The sequence below is a fragment of the Aspergillus homomorphus genome, assembly GCF_003184865.1.
Source record: "Aspergillus homomorphus CBS 101889 unplaced genomic scaffold BO97scaffold_56, whole genome shotgun sequence".
Classification (NCBI taxonomy): domain Eukaryota; kingdom Fungi; phylum Ascomycota; class Eurotiomycetes; order Eurotiales; family Aspergillaceae; genus Aspergillus; species Aspergillus homomorphus.
Window position 1 is genome coordinate 97,919 of NW_020291942.1, and position 19,132 is coordinate 117,050.

Sequence of the window (19,132 nt, forward strand, 5' to 3'; positions counted from 1 at the left end):
TGTGTGCCGCGAGTCAAGCCTTTGCTGCTCGTCCTCGCGTCTGCGTCGGCGGGCTACACCCGTTCTTCACAGCTGCTTGCATCCCTAGTCGTCGGCTTACTTCCCTGTGAGGCGACCGGGGCGGCCGTTGTGCCTGAGCTGAAACTAACAGCAACCGTCACCGGCTAGCAGGGGGGCTGTGGATAAAGTAATCTCGCCCATGCATGGCGCTTTCCATTGCACGATTCATGGGGCGGAAGCAAGGCATTCAACAGGAAAGCGATGCAGCCTTGTGAGAGCATTCAAATGACTACTTCCAGTTCCCTTTCATCGGATGAGCTTGAGCTGTTGTGGGCGTGGCCCGGTGCGACCGTGGCGATCGAGTGGATCCTATCACACAACCCCAAGAGATCAATCCCGGTCGGCAGGATTACTCCGGATGTGATGCAGGTAGCTATCATCACATTACATCAATCAATTGATATTGCTGCGGAGTGCCTTTAACGAATCCAGTTCGACGGGGGCCAGGAAAGAAGAGTTCGGCGGAGTGGGTGAGTGGATGGAGGGAAGGTCAAGGCCACCAAACCACGCTTCAGAACAGCTGCAAGGAGCCAGGCTAGTCCACCTCTAAACTGCCGGTGACGCTCCTGAATTCGCTACCAGGCTGTTACCCACGGACTGAGAGACGCCGAGTCCCCATCATTCCAGTCTTTATCCACTTGGTTTGCGTGACGGGCTCCAGGGTGAAAAATCTGATAGCGAGGGCCACGGATCAGATAAGACAAGATCGCGATCAGATAACCTAAGCAGGAGGGGGAGGGGAGGATATTCATTATTCAACACCGCAAACCAGTCAGTCCACGACTTGTTCCATCGGCCACGTTTGGCCCGCCTCGAGAGCCAAGGTACCCAGTACCCAGTACGAGTAGCCAGCAATTTAGCGATAGGTGGAGAGGGTTTGCCAGACCAGAAGTGGGGGGAGAAGAGAGCTCCATCGCATTCAAAATGCCCCTCTTTTTGTGACGGTTTCGCTGCGCCAAGAGCATCTATCCGTCTCGCTGGTATCGTTGGTGTCCCTCGAATTACTGTATTGCTGCATGGCCGTACTTTACATACAGTATCTTCCAGACATACGATACCGGCACTGCACCTGCCCACACTTCCCTCTCGAGTCGTCGACCTTTCCCTCCGTTTCCGCCCGGCCGAAGCCTTAGCCACATCGTCCAGTGCTGGCAAAGGCGGCCCACTCTAGCTCCGGTGGTGGAAAGTTACCCAGCATACTAAGCACTAATCAGATGGGGTGGATCGGAGCACATTTCCTGAAATCCTAAAATCCCAGATGCCTCATGCGCTAACTGCGTGTGCGAGCGAGTCGAGTCGGTCGTCGGTGATGTCCACCACCACGACCACTGTCTTACGCGCTAGCCCGACGCAAGGTTATTTAATAAGGGCATGGACCTCCCTTGCGCCTCAGTTGTCCGTTGTTGAGTCCTTTCATCCCTCCCCTCGCAGGTTCATCCCAGCACGGCTCCCCTCCTTTCGCCATGTTCACCAAACTGCGGGCTCCCTTCCGTCGGTCAACGACGGATGAGGCCGGCACTGCCCCTACTATGACTCCCGTCGAAGCGACCACCCAAGAGAAAAACGTTGAGGCTGGCGTGGCCCCGACCACCAACAGCGACTCTGATGAAGAACACCCTGACTCGACCGAGGACCAAGCCGGAACCCACGGCGTCGAGGCCATCACCGCGACCTGGACCAAGGCCTCCCTGATCGCCGTCTTCATCAAGTAGGTCTTTCCGTCCGCTGCCGTCGACCCTCAGCAAGAAGCGAAGCATCCCCTCTAACCGTCCACTCCCACAGCATCTGGTTCCTCTACTTCGTCAATGCATTCCAGGTGGAAATCCTGTCGACCCTGGTCCCCTATCTCACCTCCGCCTGGGACTCGCACTCCCTCTTGAACGTCATCTATGTCGTGTCCGACGCCTGTACGGCCGCCATCTTCATCCCCTTGGCCAAGATGATGGACGTCTGGGGCCGTGCGGAAGGCTTCCTGTTCATGGCCATCGTGGCCACCATGGGCCTGATCATCATGGCCGCCTGCAACAACCTGCCCACCTTCTGTGCGGGTTATGTGTTCTACAACGTCGGCTTCTCCGGCATCACCTTCTGTGTGGACACCCTCACGGCCGACGCGTCCCAGCTGAAGAACCGAGCTCTGGCGTATGCCTTCACCTCCTCGCCCTACATCATCTCGGCCTTCGCGGGTCCCAAGGCCGGTGAGGATGCCCTGGGCATGAGCATGCGGTGGGCGTTCGGTGCCTTCGCCATCATCTTCCCCGTGGTGGCCGCCCCGCTGTACTGCATTCTGAAGTACAACATCCGCAAGGCCCAGAAGGAAGGTCGTCTCGTGCGAGAGAAGAGCGGCCGCACGCTCATGCAGAGCATCTGGTACTGGGTTATGGAATTCGACCGTGAGTAACACCATCCAGGATCTTGACCTGTTTGTACTAACCAATTCATCAAGTGGTTGGCGTCTTGCTGTTCTCCGCCGGTCTGGTCGTCTTCTTTCTCCCCTATGACATCGCGGCCATGGCGCCCGATGGCTGGGGCACAGGTTACATCATTGCGATGATCGTAGTGGGCTTCTCGATGATCATCTTCTTCGCGATCTGGGAATACTACTTCGCACAGGCACCGCTGCTCAAGTTCGAGTACCTGACGGACCGGACGGTGATTGGCGCGTGTCTGCTGGACGCGACATACCAGATCTGCTACTACTGCTGGGACGGATACTTCACCTCGTTCCTGCAGGTGGTCAACGACCTGAGCGTGGCAGAGGCTGGATACGTGAACAACACGTTCGACGTGGTGTCGGGCGTGCTGCTGCTGTTCATCGGTTGGCTGATCAGCCGGACGGGACGCTTCCGGTGGCTGCTGTATATCGCCGTGCCCTTGTACATCTTCGCACAGGGGCTGATGATCTACTTCCGCCGTCCCAACCAGTCGGTGGGCTACCTGGTGATGTGCCAGATCTTCATCTCGATCGGCGGCGCGGTCTTCATCCTGGTGCAGCAGCTGGCCGTCGAGGCGGCCGTCGACCACCGCCACGTCGCCGCCACGCTGGCGCTGCTGAACGTCGTAGGCACCGTGGCCGACGGCATCGGCTCGACCATCTCGGGCGCCATCTGGACCAACACCTTCCAGCGTGGACTCGAGAAGTACCTGCCCGCCTCGGCGCTGCCGGACATCGACACCATCTACGAGGAACTCGACACCCAGCTCAGCTACCCGGTCGGCAGCGCCACGCGTCTGGCCATCCAACAGGCGTACGGCTACGCGCAGACGCGCATGCTGGCCGTGGGCACAGGGCTGTTCGCGCTGGCGTTCATCTGGATGTTCATGATCCGCGACATCGACCTGCGCAAGAAGAAGCAGGTGCATGGTACTGTGTGGTAGATGCCACGACACAAAAAAGTAGACCTCGGAAAAGAGAGAAAGAACAGCTCGCAAGACTGTCGATCGAAATTCCCCCCTTTCAGATACCTGGCCGATGTGGCCATCCTCCTGTATTCGCGAGTCCATCCTTGTTGCACTCCGTTGTTCTAGTTATACCTACCTATTTATCTAGTTTTTAATTCCACTGCATTTCACCATTGCAATGACCCGAATTTCCAGACGTTGTAGAAAATCGCATCTAAATCTTGGCCATGTCTTGTCGCAAAAGCTTACTCGCGCTGCGCTCGACTTGGCAGTATTGGCAGCATTGGCATTGCAGGCACGCAAAGTCTTAGCCGTGGGCCTCCGATCTGCGACCGTGAATTTCTTCGCCTTGAGCGAACGGGTGCTCTGTGCGGGTGTGGCTTACTCGTGGGCAGGTTATGTTATTGTGATGTTCTACTGGAGGTGAGAAGTCTGGTTTACTTTGTATTTACAGTGTGTGTAGGTGAGCCAGCTACAGCAACCAGGGCTCGCGCCCGGGGGCTGTCGGTGGTCGGGGATACAGTAGACACAACCAACCCACCTGAAAGAAGGGAGGAGGGGTTGCCCAGGATCAGATAACTGCGGTGGAACCAGGCTCGTATGCATGACGCTGGCGCGCATGACAGGCCTTGGAAAGGGAGGCGCCGGTGGGTTCGTATGATGTTGTGACTGAGGGCAGAGTGGGTTGCGTTGGTTTCAGGGCTCCGTTTTTGCCGGTTGTTCACCGCGGGTTTGCTTGCCAACGTGTATGGGATTGGGGATTGGGGATTAGGAATTGAGAGTGCAGGGAAGTGAGTGCTATTATGTCTGATCAGATACTATTCGAATCCTCGTTCAACGAGTCAAGTTCTTGCATGCTGCATGTCGAGGAAGCACTCGAATGTCAGTCACGACTCACGCTGCACCGAGTAGCGACTTTCGACGGATCAGAGAATTTATCTGATCGAAATCCCACGCAGCCCCAGTCTTCTATTCTCTATTATTGGCCTCTGTCCCGGCGCACTTGCCCTGGCCTCGTCGCTATCAGCGGCGAAAAAAAGGCCGGGGCATTAGCGACGATACGGTATCAGAACCGCCGGTTAGGGTTATACCGTCCCATACAAAATCATACAATTCCATACTGTACAGACCAGGTAAAGATTGGGTATCGGCAGTGGAGAAGAGATCATTCTGATTGATTATTGATTATCTTTTCCCCCTCCAGCCAAGCAGCAGCCAAGCAGCCATGCAGCCATGCAGCTCCAAAAACTTCCTCACCTTACGTAAAAGCACCGGAGGGGCCCCTGTCAAGCCGACATTCTTCAGCACCGCTGTCTGCTCTTGTTCTGCTCTTGTTCTGCTCTGCGTTTGCTCCCACTCCTTCATCTTCCTTAACACCTATACCACCACCCCCAGGACTGTGGATGCCACTCCCTCCCCTTTGCATGAGCAGGCTTTTCCTTTCCTGAGGGCGTCGCACCGGCACTGCACTGCCAATCTGGCACTCCACCACTCTGACCGCCTCTCCCTCCCTCCCTCTCCTCCTCCTCCTCCTCCAACATGTTCGTCAAGAAGCTGGCGGGCTTCCCCCGTCTGCTGCTGGCCGGCAACCCGACCAAGTACGAGGTGTGTGTGCTGCTGACCGGCATCGTGGCGGCCATTGGGTCGGGCGTGCCCTTCCCCATCATCGGTATCATCTTCGGTCAACTCCTGGACGACTTCAACACCATCTCGTGTGACCACCCCGAAACCACCAGCGAGCGCGACTCCGACCAAGGCGGCATCAACCACGAGATCCTGCTGATCGTCTACCTGGGCATCGCGCAGTTCGTGCTCATCTACATCCACCTGACCTGCTGGACGCTGTCCGGGGCCCGCCTCGCTCAACGGCTCCGCGAGAAATACCTACGCAACCTCCTCCGCCAGGAGCCCTCGTACTTCGACAACCTGCCTCCCGGCGAGGTGGCCTCACGGCTCAGCAGCGACATCCAGACCATTCGCTCCGGTACCTCCGAGAAAGTCGGCATCGTGCTGGCCAGCCTGTCGTTCTTCGTGACCGCGTACATCGTCGCCTTCATCAAGGACTGGAAGCTGGCCGCCGAGCTCCTGTCGCTGATCCCGGCCTACTTCCTCATGTCGTTCATCGGCAGCCACTACATCGAGAAATACTCCAGCGCCATGTCCGACTACGCCGCCACCGCCGCCTCCATCGCCTCCGAGGCCCTCAACAACATCGTCGTCGTGCAGGCCTTCGGCGCCAACACCCGTCTGGAGCAGAAGTTCGCGGGCGCGCTCAAGTCCGCCGAGACGCAGGGGCTCAAGAAGGCCACCGCGGTAGGCATCCAGGCCGGGTTCCTGTACTTCATCGCCTACTCGGCCAACGGTCTGGCGTTCTGGCAGGGTGCCAAGCAGGTGGCCGCCCACGTCCGTGACGGCACCAGCGGCATCAGCGTCGGCGCCGTCTTCACCGTCATCTTCATTCTGGTCGAGGCCACCCTGCTGCTCAGCCAGGTCGCCCCGTTTCTGCATCTGTTCGTCGCCGGCGTCGCCTCCTACGAGAAGCTGCGCGAGGACATGGACCGCACCCCGCTGATCGACGCCACCACCGACGCCGGTCTGCGTCTGACCGACCGCCACGCCGACGGCGGCTTCGAGTTCAAGGACGTCTCCTTCGTCTACCCCTCGCGCCCCGAGATCACCGTCCTCGACAAGATCAATTTGCTCATCCCGGCCAAGAAGCACACCGCGCTGGTCGGGCTGTCCGGCAGCGGCAAGTCGACCATCGCGGGCTTGGTGACGCGACTGTACGATCCCACCGAGGGCCAGATCCTGTTCGACGGCCACGACCTGCGCGAGATCAACACGCGCGACCTGCGCAGCTACCTCAGTCTGGTGCAGCAGGAGCCCTCGCTGCTGGACCGCTCGTTGCTGGAGAACATCGCGCATGGACTGATGAACTCGAGTAACCCGGAGCACGCACGCTTCAAGGCGACGCTGCTGACGCCACAGCTGGGCGAGCTGGCGGCCGAGGTGCGCGAGGGCCACGAACTGCTGGCGGCGGCGACGCAGCGCGGCGGCGAGGTGCTGGAGATCGTGCAGATGGTGCAGCAGGCGGCGACGCTGGCGGACGCGCACTCGTTCATCAGCGCGCTGCAGCACGGCTACGGCACGCTGGTGGGCTCCAGCGGCCGGCTGATCAGCGGTGGCCAGAAGCAGCGCGTGTCGCTGGCGCGCGCCCTGATCAAGGACCCCGCCGTGCTGATCCTCGACGAGGCCACCGCCTCGCTGGACTCGCGCTCCGAGCAGCGCATCCAGCGCGCCATCAACGGCATCGCCTCCGGCCGCACCATGATCACCATCGCCCACCGCCTCTCCACCATCACGTCCGCCGACAACATCGTCGTCATGCACAAGGGCACCATCGTCGAGCAGGGCGACCACGCCACGCTCATGGCCCGCGGCGGCGCCTACGCCGACCTCGTCAAGCTGCAGGGCATGTCGTCCGCCAGCGACAAGGACGACGCCCCCGCCGCCGCCGCCGCCGACACCGCCAGCCGGTCCGACCAGCCCTCGTTGACAGACGTCGAAATCGACGCCGAGAAGGCCAGCCTGGCTGATCCCGCGGAGAAGTCGCCCGTCGTGCACGAGACCCCTGCCCCCAACACCTCCTCCCCGTCCTCCGGCGAAGAGGCCGACCCGGAGGAACTCGCCACCCCGAAGAAGTCCCTGTGGGCGCTAGCCAAGGGTTACGCGCCGGCGCTCCGTCCGCACCTCCTGTACATCCTGCTCGCGCTGATCGGGTCCGCCATCGTCGGCGGCGCGTTCTCGGGCGAGGCGGTGATCTTCGGTAACACGGTGGCCAGTCTGAATCCGTGCGAGGGCGCGTCGAGCATCAGCGACAGCGGCAACTTCTACGGACTGATGTTCTTCATCCTGGCGATCATCGAGTTCTTCGCCAACGTGGTCAGCTGGGCCGGGTTTGGGCGCATCTCGGAGAAGATCGTGTACACGGTGCGGGTGCTGTCGTTCCGGGCGCTGTTCGAGCAGGACCTGCAGTGGCACCAGAGCGAGGGTCGCACGCCGGCGCTGCTGCTGTCGTTTATCACGCGCGACGGACAGGCGCTGGCGGGACTGAGCGGGTCGGTGGTCGGCACGCTGATCTCGATCACGATCAACCTGATTGCGGCCATCGTCATGACGCACATCATCGCGTGGCGCATCGCGCTGGTGTGTCTGGCGCTGGTGCCGCTGCTGCTGGGCGCCGGGCTGATGGAGCTGCGCGTGCTGGGCCAGTTCGAGGAGAAGCACGAGACCGCCTACACCAAGTCCGTCGACATCGGCGTCGAGGCCATCTCCTCCATCAAGGCCGTCGCCTCCCTCGCCCTCGAGGACCTCACCCTGCGCACCTACCGCCGCTCGCTCAAGGGCCCCCGCAAGGAAACCCTGCAGGTCACCCTGCAGGCCAGCTTCTGGCAGGCCATGACCTATTTCCTGGGGAACATGGTCAACGCCCTGGCCTACTGGTGGGGCGCCAAGCAGATCATCCTGGGCAACTACACCCAGACCCAGTTCCTGATCGTCGTGTTCTCGCTGCTGGTCAGCGCCCTGCTGTGGAGTCAGATGTTCGCGCTGGCCCCCGAGCTGTCGGCCTCCAAGGCCGCCATGGCGCGCATTCTGGGGCTGATTGAGATCGGCTCGGACAAGATGCGCGGCAACGTCGACCGGCTGCCGCCGTCGCTTGGGACGGACGTGGAGTCGTCCTCCGCCACCACTGAAAAGCACGTCCCCGGCGGCGCCGGCGGCGCATCGACGGTGCAGCTGCGCGACGTGCACTTCGCGTACCCGGCGCGGCCGGACATCAAGGTGCTGAACGGGCTGACGCTGACGATCCCGGCGGGCAAGTTTGCGGCGCTGGTGGGCCCGTCGGGGGCGGGCAAGTCGACGATCATCTCGCTGGTGGAGCGACTGTACCGGCCGGCGCAGGGGGCGGTGGTGGTGGACGGGCTGGACGTGACGCAGACGCGCGGCGTGGCCTTCCGCGACTCGATCTCGCTGGTGCCGCAGGAGAGCGTGCTGTTCGAGGGCACCATCGAGTTCAACATCGCGCTGGGCGCGCCCCCGGGCGTCGACGTCTCACTCGACGACATCCACGACGCCTGCAAGCTGGCCAACATCCACGATACCATCATGGCCCTTCCCGACGGCTATCAGACCCTCTGCGGGCCCTCCGGGAGCCAGTTCTCCGGCGGCCAGAAGCAGCGGCTCTCCATCGCGCGCGCCCTCGTCCGTAAGCCGAAGCTGTTGATCCTCGATGAGTCTACCAGTGCCCTGGACGCTGAGTCCGAGAAGTTGCTGCAGGATGGGCTCGAGCGAGCGGCGAAGGGGATTACGGTGGTTGCTATCGCGCATCGTCTGAATACCATCCGCAAGGCCGATGTCATCTTCCTCATTGAGGCCGGCCGCTGCGTCGATAGTGGCTCCCATGAGGAGTTGTTGGTGCGCTCCGAGAGTTATCGCGCCAATGTGCTGCATCAGACTGTTGCGTGAGTCCCGTGTTGGGGTTATACTGTATTTAATAATAGAATAGATCTTTCGTTCATGTTGTTTGAGAGTGTGTATAGTATAGATAAGCACATGGTAGTCAGTCGATACCACTACCATAACTGAGAGTAACTGCCTAGCCAGTACACTACTCAAAAGTTGCTCCATCTCATCCCGGTAAACAAGTTCAACAGCAGGAAATACCAAAAATACCCGAGCCCACTAGGTCACCCTTGGCAGCCCGAACCAGCTAGCGCGCCCGCGCCTGATCTAATCAGATCCTGTTGTTGTGCGACGCACCACACCACTGGTCTATCTGATCCGCTTGCGCGTTGTCTAATCAGATCCTGAGCCGGGCCGCTTGTGCAGCTGGCTTAGTGGTACTTTACTCTGTGACAACGCGGTATTTTTGACTGTTACACTGCGGCATGTAAGGCGGTCCCGCTGTGTCACATTACAGTCTGTATGCGTGGAACATCACACAGCCTGCAAACGCAACACACGGCGGCGGTGTTACATGCAATCTGCACATGATCAGTCGTGTTGTCTTGCAGCAAACACACGTACCTTTTAGGCGATGTCACGTCGCACAATCGGCGAAATCGTTTGTATACTGTGCTACACTGCGATTTAGCATGTGGAATATTCCAAGGGGAGCTGCCTAACACCGCAGGTAGTTTAGAGAGACGTCTTGTCTTTATCGTGCTGTATGGTATGTATGTATGTATCTTTACAGATGTGTACAGTACAGAGGGAAGTACAGTACTTCCTCCCGCACAACAAAAACCACAGTCCAGGCTAGTCGCGCCCGCAGAAAATTCTTCCCTTTTGTGCCCCGCCCAGACCCAGTTCACCGGGTGAGTTGTTAGTTACGCAATATCAGTAGATAATCCACCCTGGGACAGGAAATTACAGTCGCAGGAAATTAATTTGCACCCCCCCCTCTCCCCCAATGTTTGGTTCTAGAGATACCGCCTGCTTGAAGCGCTCACACACCGCCTAAAATATATGGGAAGAAGCTGGCAGAATAGCCATAGGCTAGACTTGATTAGGGAAAGTGCTGAACTCTTTCTGAGGGGGGGGTGCATATTAATTTCCTCCCACTGTATCTGATCCCCAACCGTACCTTGACCACGTCCTACATCCTTGGGCCACGGTGGAACTACCAGTAACCAGTCGGTTAGCGACACGGCAAGGAATGCAATCTAATCTGATCCGATCACCCACCCCCCTTCTCTTCCTGCATTTTCTTTCAGTGGGGTGGACCTACATGAATATGATGATCAGTGGAGGAGGCAAGGATTCAGTCGTTTTGTCTTGACACAGTCTTCTTCTTTGGTCTTGCTTCTGAGTCAATTCTGTCAACCACGCGGGAACGGAACCATAGGCTCCGTTACGAGGTGGTGCCGTCGGAGGTCGGGGCTCGGGACTTTACTGCTGCTGCATTCTCCCTGGTTATCTAATTTCTGACCCTACTACTGAGATCCACTGGTGGAAGAGGGTAACAAAGTAAGGGTAGTCATCGGAGAAAAAGGGTAGACCTAGACCCTCTCTTTGTATATATATATGTGTTCGGTTGAGAGGCTTAAGGTTATACCGAGCTGAAGATATATAAGTACCTTCTATTTGCCGATGCACCCGAATGACTTTTAAACAAAACAAAGAATGCAAGCTTCAAGTGTTCAAGAATGTAGGTATTCATTATACTCCAAGTCGGATAATGACATCAAGGCCTCAGAGGTAGGCTTGGCGACCTGTAAATTAGGCGAGATGATCTAATCTGGATCCGACAATCCTACAATCAGCTCCATTCCTACCAAAGTGAAATGCAACGCTACATCAACTGGACTCACGTCATGTCCACCCATGAAGAACCCGCCACAAGAAAGACCCTCTATTTAAACTGCTTACTCACTTCCCTCAGTCTCATCCATCTGCCGAACCAGTCTCTATACATCATCGTCACCGCCGCGTAGTCAAACAACATACCCGTAGCGCCTCGACGGCAGCGATATGCACCGTGAACACCGCCGCGCGATTATTTCCCAGCAGCGCGTTCGAGATCCCCCGATTCGGTCTATCCCAATACCTCTGAACAGGCGTCCAAACGATACCGTAAAGTCCGCACAAGCCGGTTTGGTGTGTTGACGTTAGCTTGATGATAACCTTGTCAGTGTCAGTGTGGGATGGGATGACCTCGATGACTTCGACAACTGTATCAAAGCTCGGTGGGCTTTTGGGGCCTGATTCGCCCGTTTCTCTTCTGGGTCGTAATGCGGTACTGTCTCCGGCACATCGGCAGTCGATCTGCGCATATATATTTATCCCGTCACCGGGCCGCAGACTTCAGAGCATCACAAAGAGCACAAGGCTAACCGTCCATTGACAGGTCAAGCTGAAAGTCCCCTCCCGCGATGCACATAAACCGTACTTCCACGACAGACCCTAACCACTCTGCAGCGGCTGGGTCCTCGACTTCCCCTTTCGCACAGCGTATATGCAGCATCCTGACCCTGTAGAAGGTCTCATGCATCGACGCCACAACCAACTGGACACGTTCAACACTGAGTCCCGCAGTCGCAATCAGACGCTGCAGATGGCCCTGCATGAAGACGGAGAGCTGCATCAGACCCGGCGCGCCACAGCCACGTGGAAGGGATGCACGCAGTTGCAGAGTTTGGCAAGGGGGAAGCTGTCAGCTGTCGGAGGACCACAACCCTGTGGCCAATGGACAGGAAAGGCAGTCTCTCGATCGACGCGATCGGCGGATTCTCGGAGACATCGTTGGCGATCGGGTTCGCGCAGTGTGTTTTTTTCGACAAGTCTGTCGACGATGGCTGGTCATCGCAATCAATGCCGGTCTTCGACTTCACACCCGCCGCACCCGCTTCCAGCGCGTCCTGAGTCAAGGTGAGGGGAAAACCCGGCAGCAGTGACAAGCCTGGAATAGCTTCGATGATCTTTGCCCGGTTCTACCGAACCCCCCACCGATTGAGTCGCCAAGCCAGGAGTACAGAACGTCTTCCTTGGTTCAGCGGGGTCGAACTGTCGATCGCACGTGCGGTCTCCCCTGAACATTCGGACATGTCGGTTTGCTTCATGAGGTAGATAACAAAACGAAAACATGCAAATCAGGCTTCGCGAGGGCGCATTGCGGCACACAGAAGAGGGCCGGAATGGCACCGGCTGCCTCTCAACGCCGGCAGAAAAAGTCCTACGAAACAACATTATCCTACACATAACAGTGTCTTCAAGCTCTAGACTCATGGTCTCCACTTCATCCCCCGCTAACATCCCACTCTATCTCCTGAGACCTGGCGTGGTTCGTCGCACCAGATCCCTCATTACGGCGCAATGACGATCGCGGTGGGTGATCGAGCCCTTCGCTTGCTCTTCTCTGCATGGTGGCCGAGCAACCAGGTCCCCACACCGCGAGCTATACGGAGCGAAAAGGGAGGGATATATACGAACCGCAGTCGCCAGGGGGTGGGCGAGCGATTCGAGAATTACAGCAATCGCCATCATGGAGAAACAGCTGCGAGACGACGCGGTGCCCTGCTCGCCACCCCGCGACACCGCCTTGGAACAGCAGATGAAGCTCTCGCCGCTGGAGCTGTCGTTCTCGCGGCAGCTCGAAGTATATCTGACTGTTGCGGTGCCAGTGAGACTGACGCCGGGGGAATGCCTGGCAGCGACACAGGCGCTGGTCGCCGAGTACCCGATTCTCGCGACGAGGTTGGATTTGATGGTGCGTGGATTGCCGAACGAGCGTGTTGACTGGCCGGCTAATTCGCGACGAGCAGCGCTCGAAATTGACCAAGGAAGAACGCAGTCACAGCAAGCCCGAGGCCATCTTCCGCGCCCGGACAGTCGACAGGAGCCTCGGGGAATTCGTGCCGGCGAGCACCGCAGGATCGCGCTCTGAAGACACTGAGCCCGAGCCTGTCTTCTATGATCCTCAGACCTTGGAGGGACTGTTTCAGTGCAAACCGGGTAGGCATGACAGCCACCAAGCCCTCTCCATCCAAACGGTCCATCTCCGTGATGCATGCGTCATTCGCTTCATCGTCCAACACGCGCTATCCGACGCTGGAGGTAAGCAGCTATTCCCCTCGCCCGGAGCCCGCACTCGTCCCTAACGAAGTGTCAGGCGTGCACTGGATCGCACAGACCTACTGCGACTTCCTGTCCGGCACGCACCACCGCCACCCCGCCGTTCGCCCCGACTTTGTCCTCAAACCGGAGGTCATCCAATCCGGCGCCGAGATGGCTGCTAAGGGCACCACGCATCCTATCGCCGCGCGCTACTCGCAGGGCTTCCGCGTCAGCTGGACCCGCTTCCTGGCCGCATACCTGCGGCAGCGGTTCTGGGCGGTCTGCCCGACCTCCGCCCGTCGCGTGCGTAGGATGCTGTTCGTGCCGCAGACGCGGCTCGATGACTGGATGTCCCAAGCCCAGAGCCAGGGCGTCCAGGTCACGGAGCACGACCTGCTAATGGCGTTTGTGTACCAAGTACGTCCTCGCACCACCCTGGGCGCCGAACTTTTGGCGCAAGAGTGGGTTCCGTGTTAACACTGCTCCGTCATTCTAGTCCATCTTCCCCCCGGCGGCCACGGCCCGCGGCGCGCACACCGGCCTCATCTTCACCCTCAATATCCAGTCGCACGTCGCCTCGCCAAAGGGCGCCCTCACCAACCCCTGGATCAACGTCCCCGTCGCCCCGGCCGTCGCTCAGGATCTCGTCCGCATCGCTGCCCACCTCCGTCACACCATCCGCCAGGCCCGAGAGCCGGCCTGTGTCGCCCAGATTATCGCCCAGCATGTCCCCGTGAGGAACACCCCCGCCGTGCCGAAGGGATACGGCTCGCGTACACCCAGGGTGGCCCTCACCTCGTGGAGCCATCTCCCCTGGTATGATCTCGAGGTGAAGGGAACAAGGCCCGCGTTTGTGCTTGGGAACACGCAGCTGACCCAGTTGCTGACTGGGCTTGGAGTGCGGATGGACGATGGGTTGACAACGTGTAAGGCCGGGGTTCGTTGGGAGGAGGGCAGGCAGGAGGGGTATTGGCTGCAGGGGCGGCTCAACGAGGGGATCTGGGCGAGAATGATGGACACACTGGAGCGAGGCAGGCGCGAGGGAGAGGCGATGTTGGACGACGTTGGGGTAGAGAAGGCTCTGTGATTGTGATGGGTAGAGTACGGTTGGTAAGTTTTAGATGGCGTTCTCCGTTCGTGGGATATTCTCCTTATGAGGTTGTCTGGTTGAGCGTCCCTGTAATGTAATGTCTAGGGTGCAATTGAATGGATTGTACTGCTATGGTTCAATAACGGAGAATCTCGAGCTTGAAACTAGATGGCATCGCGATTACCGAGTGTCAGACAGATGGAAACCATCGGCGACTAATGCTCAAGCCATCCGACCTGTCGCAGGAATGCAGTTGCAGAGTCTTGAGCATCCACTGCACTCCACATCGACTGTAGATCATCGCCCATATCAACCGGTGGGTCACGGCCGACCGTCGCTTCTCAGCCCAGATCACCGAGCCTAGGGATCGCCAGCCTGCCCCAGGAATCAGTCGCCGCGTACGTCAATCTCCCGCAATATCTACGAGCCTTCAAACCACGTCGCTGAGCTGATGAGGTGTATATATCCTGCCCGGTCGCATTCCTGACGAACATTTACGCATCAGAGTTGCCTGACTGAGTATGGTCGGGGAAGCACCGGTTCCCTTCGATGACGTGCAGGATGATAAGGATTCGAGTGAGAGGCTAGACGAGGAACAAGAATGTGTCCGTGTCTGGGGCGCAGCGGAATGGAAGGGAGGGTGCGAGCACGAGCAGGCTGACTGGCTTCACGATCCCGAGAAACCTTTTCTGCTTATTCTGGTCATATTGCCCACGATGATGGTGGTGTCGGTGCGATGACATTGAAGGCGCGGCTGGTGCAATTCCCAGCATCAACGTTTGCCATTCTGTTTGCGAATCATGGCAACGGTGAGCATCGTAGGTAGCGATCATGTTCGTGGTGTTGGTGGAGGATGTTTGTATATCCTCTAGGGCGAAGGAGAGGAACGGCGTCGGGCGGTATCTCGGTGGCCTAGATATGTATGAAGAGTGTGAACCGCGTCTAGGATGGGCCTACAATCACACAACCCTCTTGTGCAAGCTCAAGACACTGAGACCATGGCATATGCAGCAAGTAGCACACGTTCATACCCGTCGCGACCGATGAGAGTATACTATGTCAGGAGCAGGACACCCGACACGCAGCAATATTGGTTGTGAAGATCAAAGTGTGTAGTCTGTTGTAGGAGACATGCCCAATGCCAGTCAACCGCTGCCGTCAAGAAGATCTGCCCTTCAGCCTGACTCCAAGGAATCGTATGGGTCAGCCAGGAATACCTGCACCAGTGCGGATGAAACGAGCGACCAACTTCTGGATATCGCAGCGTAGAACAGCATCGAGGGGTTGGAGGAGACTTCGATAGACTGTCGGAGAATCTGCCACCGGTAGGAGAATATGGTCGAGAACGAGCACTGGGGGGACGTGGCTCCTATACGTGTCGTCTTGGCTGGTAGAAGAGGTGTCGGGCGGTTCACGGACGTCTCATCCATCCTGCGCTGAGACAGGGTAATGGCTGGCATAACTTGAACAATGCATGGGACGAATGTAATGATGATGATGATGAAGGTGGAGTTGCCAGAAGTCGGCCGGGACTGAGAGTTCCGACCGGGATGGCGATAGACCGGTATCACATGGCATACACACAGTTTGGGTGAAGGACGTAAAAATGGCACCCGATCCTCATCCCATCCTCGATGGTCTAACGGTCATGATTTCCGCTTGTCAATCCAGTCTGGGAACAAGCGCGGGAGACCTGGGTTCGACTCCCAGTCGGGGAGATTTCTCTTTTTTTTTTTTTTTCATCTTGCCGTGTTTCTTCATCTCTTGATTTCGAAATTCATCCGCTTTATTCGCCATCTCAAAGATCCAGCCAGGTATGCTGTGTTGATATCATGGATCAGATCAACGGCCAGCCCCACCGACCTCTAGCAGTGGTTGCAATGTATAGTATCGCCTCCTTTTTTCATCTCGCCCGTTTCGTTCAATCCCAGCCGCTGAAAACCTGTTCCTCTGTCCGTGGCTCAAGCCAAGGCCTTTGTGAGTATGGAATCATTGTTACCCCTAGAAAGAGCAAGCGCCTCTTTGTCTGTCTTGGTTCAATTGTTGGATTCTTCTATAAGAACCCGCCCCCGGTTCAAGACGACTTCGAATGGGGCCATCATCATCAACAGCGGATCGACTCACGATGTCCTCGCCAAGTGTGCCAGCTGCCAAGAAAGCAAACGTGCCTCCTCAGAACCAAGTGAGTCATGACTTTAAAGTATCTCTCGCGCTATTCTTTGATTTCATATTGCTGTATGAGGAGCTGCGCCTCCCATTGCGCGATCCTAAGATGAAGGGTCCTGTACTGGACCAACTCGTCCCCGAGATAGAGGACGCGCGTAGGATTGAAACCTTTCTTACCATGAGTTGGCACACCCTATACCTGGTCGCCGGGCCGTGTTTCGACGAAGGAGAAGAAGAAGAAGAAGAAGAAGAAGAAGAAGAAGAAGAAGAAGAAGAAGAAGAAGAAGAAGAAGAAGAAGAAGAAGAAGAAACAAAGGAACGATCGCAAAAACGAGAGAGAGAGAGCAGAGAGAACGAACAACGGAAGAAGTGACTAAAGCAGTAATCAAAGACGCGAAAGAAAGAAAACTTGAAAGATCAATAGAAAGAACGACGGCAAGGTGGGCCGGAGCCCTGACTGAAGTCGATCTCCTCTATCGAGCAAAGTCAACCAGGAAAGATCAAAATCCGACTTGGCAATCTGTATGTAACAAGCGGTGTCAAAGAACAATCCGATCAATAACCCCGAATATCAAGATCTGTCCCCCCCTGCGTGGACATGGACCGCGTAGACCCCGTTCAACAGAAAGGCCGGTACGGTCTCTAGCGGTGCGTAAGGATGAGCAGAGACCCCCGAACAGAGGCGAACCTACAACCCCCACAACCTGATGTTAGCGCGCGTGCCGATTTGCGAGATATAGCTTCGGGAATGGATGGGAGAACTATAAGTATAGGTATAAGAATAAGTAGATATGAGTACTCACGCGATCGCCACCGCGATGGTCTCTCCCCACCGCGCATGGACCATCACGCCCATCAAAGCGACAAACAACACGCCAAACGCGATGGCTGTCCCCATACGAGGCCAGAACTCTTTCAGGAGCCCCAGTCCGATCATCATGCCACTCGTAATACCGGCTGTCAGGCCGAGGAAAAGGGTGTGCACCACGGTTTCGATCTTGTCTCGATTGGCGTAGCGCCAATGAACGGCGTTCGCCTCTTCCCGTTTCTCCTGTTCAGAAATCAGACCAATTCGATACTTCACGAGTGCAGGAGAGCATGCGGATTGCAGCACACATTGCAGGTTCCCGCCCCTTCCCTCATAAGTAAGAAGGAAAGATCAAATAAACAGAGAGAAGGTCCCGACTAGCCTGACTTCGATGTCCCCAAAGCTTGTAGCACCAAGCGCTTATCCTATAAAAGGCAAATCGAGTCACAAAGTCTGCCCCCTCCGCCGGGCTGCAGAGAGCCGCCAGTTCGGATACGTTTGCCGGTTCCTCCCATTGTCCCGGGGGTCCGAGCACAGCCCCTTCGCCCAGTTGTTGTCCACTCTCTGCAGGAATACTTTCAGACTCTCCCGATCCGATGGATGCGGCGACATCAGGCGCAGCATCTTCCGGTGTTGGAGCAAAGCCTCGTCTAAATAGGTTACACCGTTAGGAGAGAGTATTCTTCGTCAAGGGTAGAGCAGAGCGCTCGAGAGCAACAAGGCAAGTTAAACCACTTACTATAACCCTTAAGCAAGGCCCTTGCTTCCAAAATCTTGTTCCAATGTTTACAGCCCGGAGTGTTCAACATCGCCGTCACAGAATGGATAAAGCGCTGTTCGCCCTCGGGGTTCCGATCCGCAGACTTGAGCTCCTTGAGTTCCCCCTCAAGAGCCGTAATCTCTGCCTGCATCCATAGCAGGTTTTTTGAGTTGAACTCGACAAACCTCCGGAATACCATGCACCCAGGGTCCCGAGCCATGATGCCTCCCAGCTGATCATAGCCCCTAGAGTTATCCTGTCCCTGTGCTTCGATATCTCGGCTCGAGCATGCACAGTTGCAGGTGCACGATGCACAGTTGCGTCTTGCACGTGATGACTCGCCAGTTTGAGTTGTCCGGTGGCCTACCCGGGGTTCGGAAGAAGGTTCAGGTTTTCGTTGTGTACTAGATTGCGGATCCATGGTTGGTGAACTGTCATGGGTCACCTGGTATGATGGGGCATGAGTTAAAGAGAGGCGCACATACTCTCGCTTGAGCTATGTTTGGGGAAGAGCACGACGTGGGAGGACGGATACCCAGACGCAATCCGAGAATCCAGGAACTAGCCACTGTTGTCGAAATGGTTCCAATTCAAGAAGACAGTGCATTAAGACTGTATAAGGAAAAAGTACCATACAACAGAGATGCAGGAGTGATGAGAGAAGCGGGAAGAAGTAGAAGGAGCACAGTGAGAATAGTGAAGCAAAAGCCAATTGATAGCCCGGAGAATTGCGATGAGTGCGAATGGCTTGGAAGACCAAGCAGGCAAGAGAGGGAAGAGAAGAGAGCAGGTCTTACAAGCGGCCCCAAGAGGTCTGCTCCCGAGTTCTAACGCCCTGGGTTTGGCTCCAAGATTTCGAACGTCACACAAGGACTAATTGCTGGAAGATTCCCAGATTTCAAACCCAACTGCGCTCATGTGTGCTGCTGTTAACGACCTACCTCAAGCTGTCTTGTGTATCATTGAACAGGGGCACCTAGCCACTCGGTAATTACAAGGTCGTTCTATGTATGTCCCCGGAGAACAGGACATGGGAAAGAGTAGCGGCCAGGGCAGCCAGGATTCTCGTACATGGGTAGATGGATACAAGGACCAAGGGCATATGACTCTGACCTGGACCACCTTAGTCACAATATCAGAAGTGAAAGGAGCACGCGATAAAACTGGTTTCCGTACGAGACAATAAAGAAGCAATGTCTTGAGAATGGAAGGAGCAAGCGAGGGAGAGTAT

At 57.0% G+C, this 19,132-nt stretch overlaps 5 protein-coding genes and 1 non-coding gene across 6 annotated transcripts; 5 read left to right on the forward strand and 1 right to left on the reverse strand.

Annotated features, from left to right (window-relative positions):
• The first annotated feature begins 1,366 nt into the window (after positions 1 to 1,366).
• Positions 1,367 to 3,634, forward strand: BO97DRAFT_446512 (putative MFS siderophore iron transporter). The gene is made up of 3 exons (XM_025698658.1): positions 1,367 to 1,768; positions 1,843 to 2,453; positions 2,507 to 3,634. Exons 1-3 carry the CDS (start codon positions 1,524 to 1,526, stop codon positions 3,436 to 3,438), a joined length of 1,788 nt encoding a protein of 595 aa, XP_025547086.1. The 5' UTR covers positions 1,367 to 1,523; the 3' UTR covers positions 3,439 to 3,634.
• Positions 3,635 to 5,001: 1,367 nt separating this feature from the next.
• BO97DRAFT_480958 (ABC transporter ATP-binding protein) lies at positions 5,002 to 9,784 on the forward strand (the record flags this gene model as incomplete). Its single annotated transcript, XM_025700788.1, has 4 exons — positions 5,002 to 8,984; positions 9,024 to 9,052; positions 9,617 to 9,694; positions 9,729 to 9,784. 4 exons carry the CDS (start codon positions 5,002 to 5,004, stop codon positions 9,782 to 9,784), a joined length of 4,146 nt encoding a protein of 1,381 aa, XP_025547087.1.
• A 2,721-nt stretch (positions 9,785 to 12,505) lies between these two features.
• BO97DRAFT_462235 (uncharacterized protein) lies at positions 12,506 to 14,641 on the forward strand (the record flags this gene model as incomplete). The annotated part of the gene is made up of 4 exons (XM_025699404.1): positions 12,506 to 12,730; positions 12,786 to 13,077; positions 13,133 to 13,494; positions 13,574 to 14,641. The coding sequence occupies 4 exons, from the start codon at positions 12,506 to 12,508 to the stop codon at positions 14,162 to 14,164; spliced, it is 1,470 nt and encodes a 489-aa protein (XP_025547088.1). The 3' UTR covers positions 14,165 to 14,641.
• A 1,154-nt stretch (positions 14,642 to 15,795) lies between these two features.
• BO97DRAFT_t251 lies at positions 15,796 to 15,885 on the forward strand. The gene has a single exon. It is a non-coding gene; the product is annotated as a tRNA-Asp (tRNA).
• A 225-nt stretch (positions 15,886 to 16,110) lies between these two features.
• BO97DRAFT_231072 (uncharacterized protein) lies at positions 16,111 to 16,881 on the forward strand. The gene has a single exon (XM_025690726.1). The coding sequence runs from the start codon at positions 16,257 to 16,259 to the stop codon at positions 16,704 to 16,706; it is 450 nt and encodes a 149-aa protein (XP_025547089.1). The 5' UTR covers positions 16,111 to 16,256; the 3' UTR covers positions 16,707 to 16,881.
• Positions 16,882 to 17,132: 251 nt separating this feature from the next.
• BO97DRAFT_428862 (uncharacterized protein) lies at positions 17,133 to 18,121 on the reverse strand (the record flags this gene model as incomplete). Its single annotated transcript, XM_025697328.1, has 3 exons — positions 17,133 to 17,384; positions 17,718 to 17,791; positions 17,881 to 18,121. The coding sequence occupies 3 exons, from the start codon at positions 18,119 to 18,121 to the stop codon at positions 17,133 to 17,135; spliced, it is 567 nt and encodes a 188-aa protein (XP_025547090.1).
• Between the last annotated feature and the right edge of the window lie 1,011 nt (positions 18,122 to 19,132).

Coding starts and splice junctions, on each gene's coding strand:
- BO97DRAFT_446512 (XM_025698658.1), top strand. CDS start 1,524: ATGTTCACCAAACTGCGGGCTCCCTTCCGTCGGTCAACGACGGATGAG. Junction 1,769..1,842: donor CTGATCGCCGTCTTCATCAA/GTAGGTCTTTCC, acceptor CCACTCCCACAG/CATCTGGTTCCTCTACTTCG. Junction 2,454..2,506: donor CTGGGTTATGGAATTCGACC/GTGAGTAACACC, acceptor CAATTCATCAAG/TGGTTGGCGTCTTGCTGTTC.
- BO97DRAFT_231072 (XM_025690726.1), top strand. CDS start 16,257: ATGGGGCCATCATCATCAACAGCGGATCGACTCACGATGTCCTCGCCA.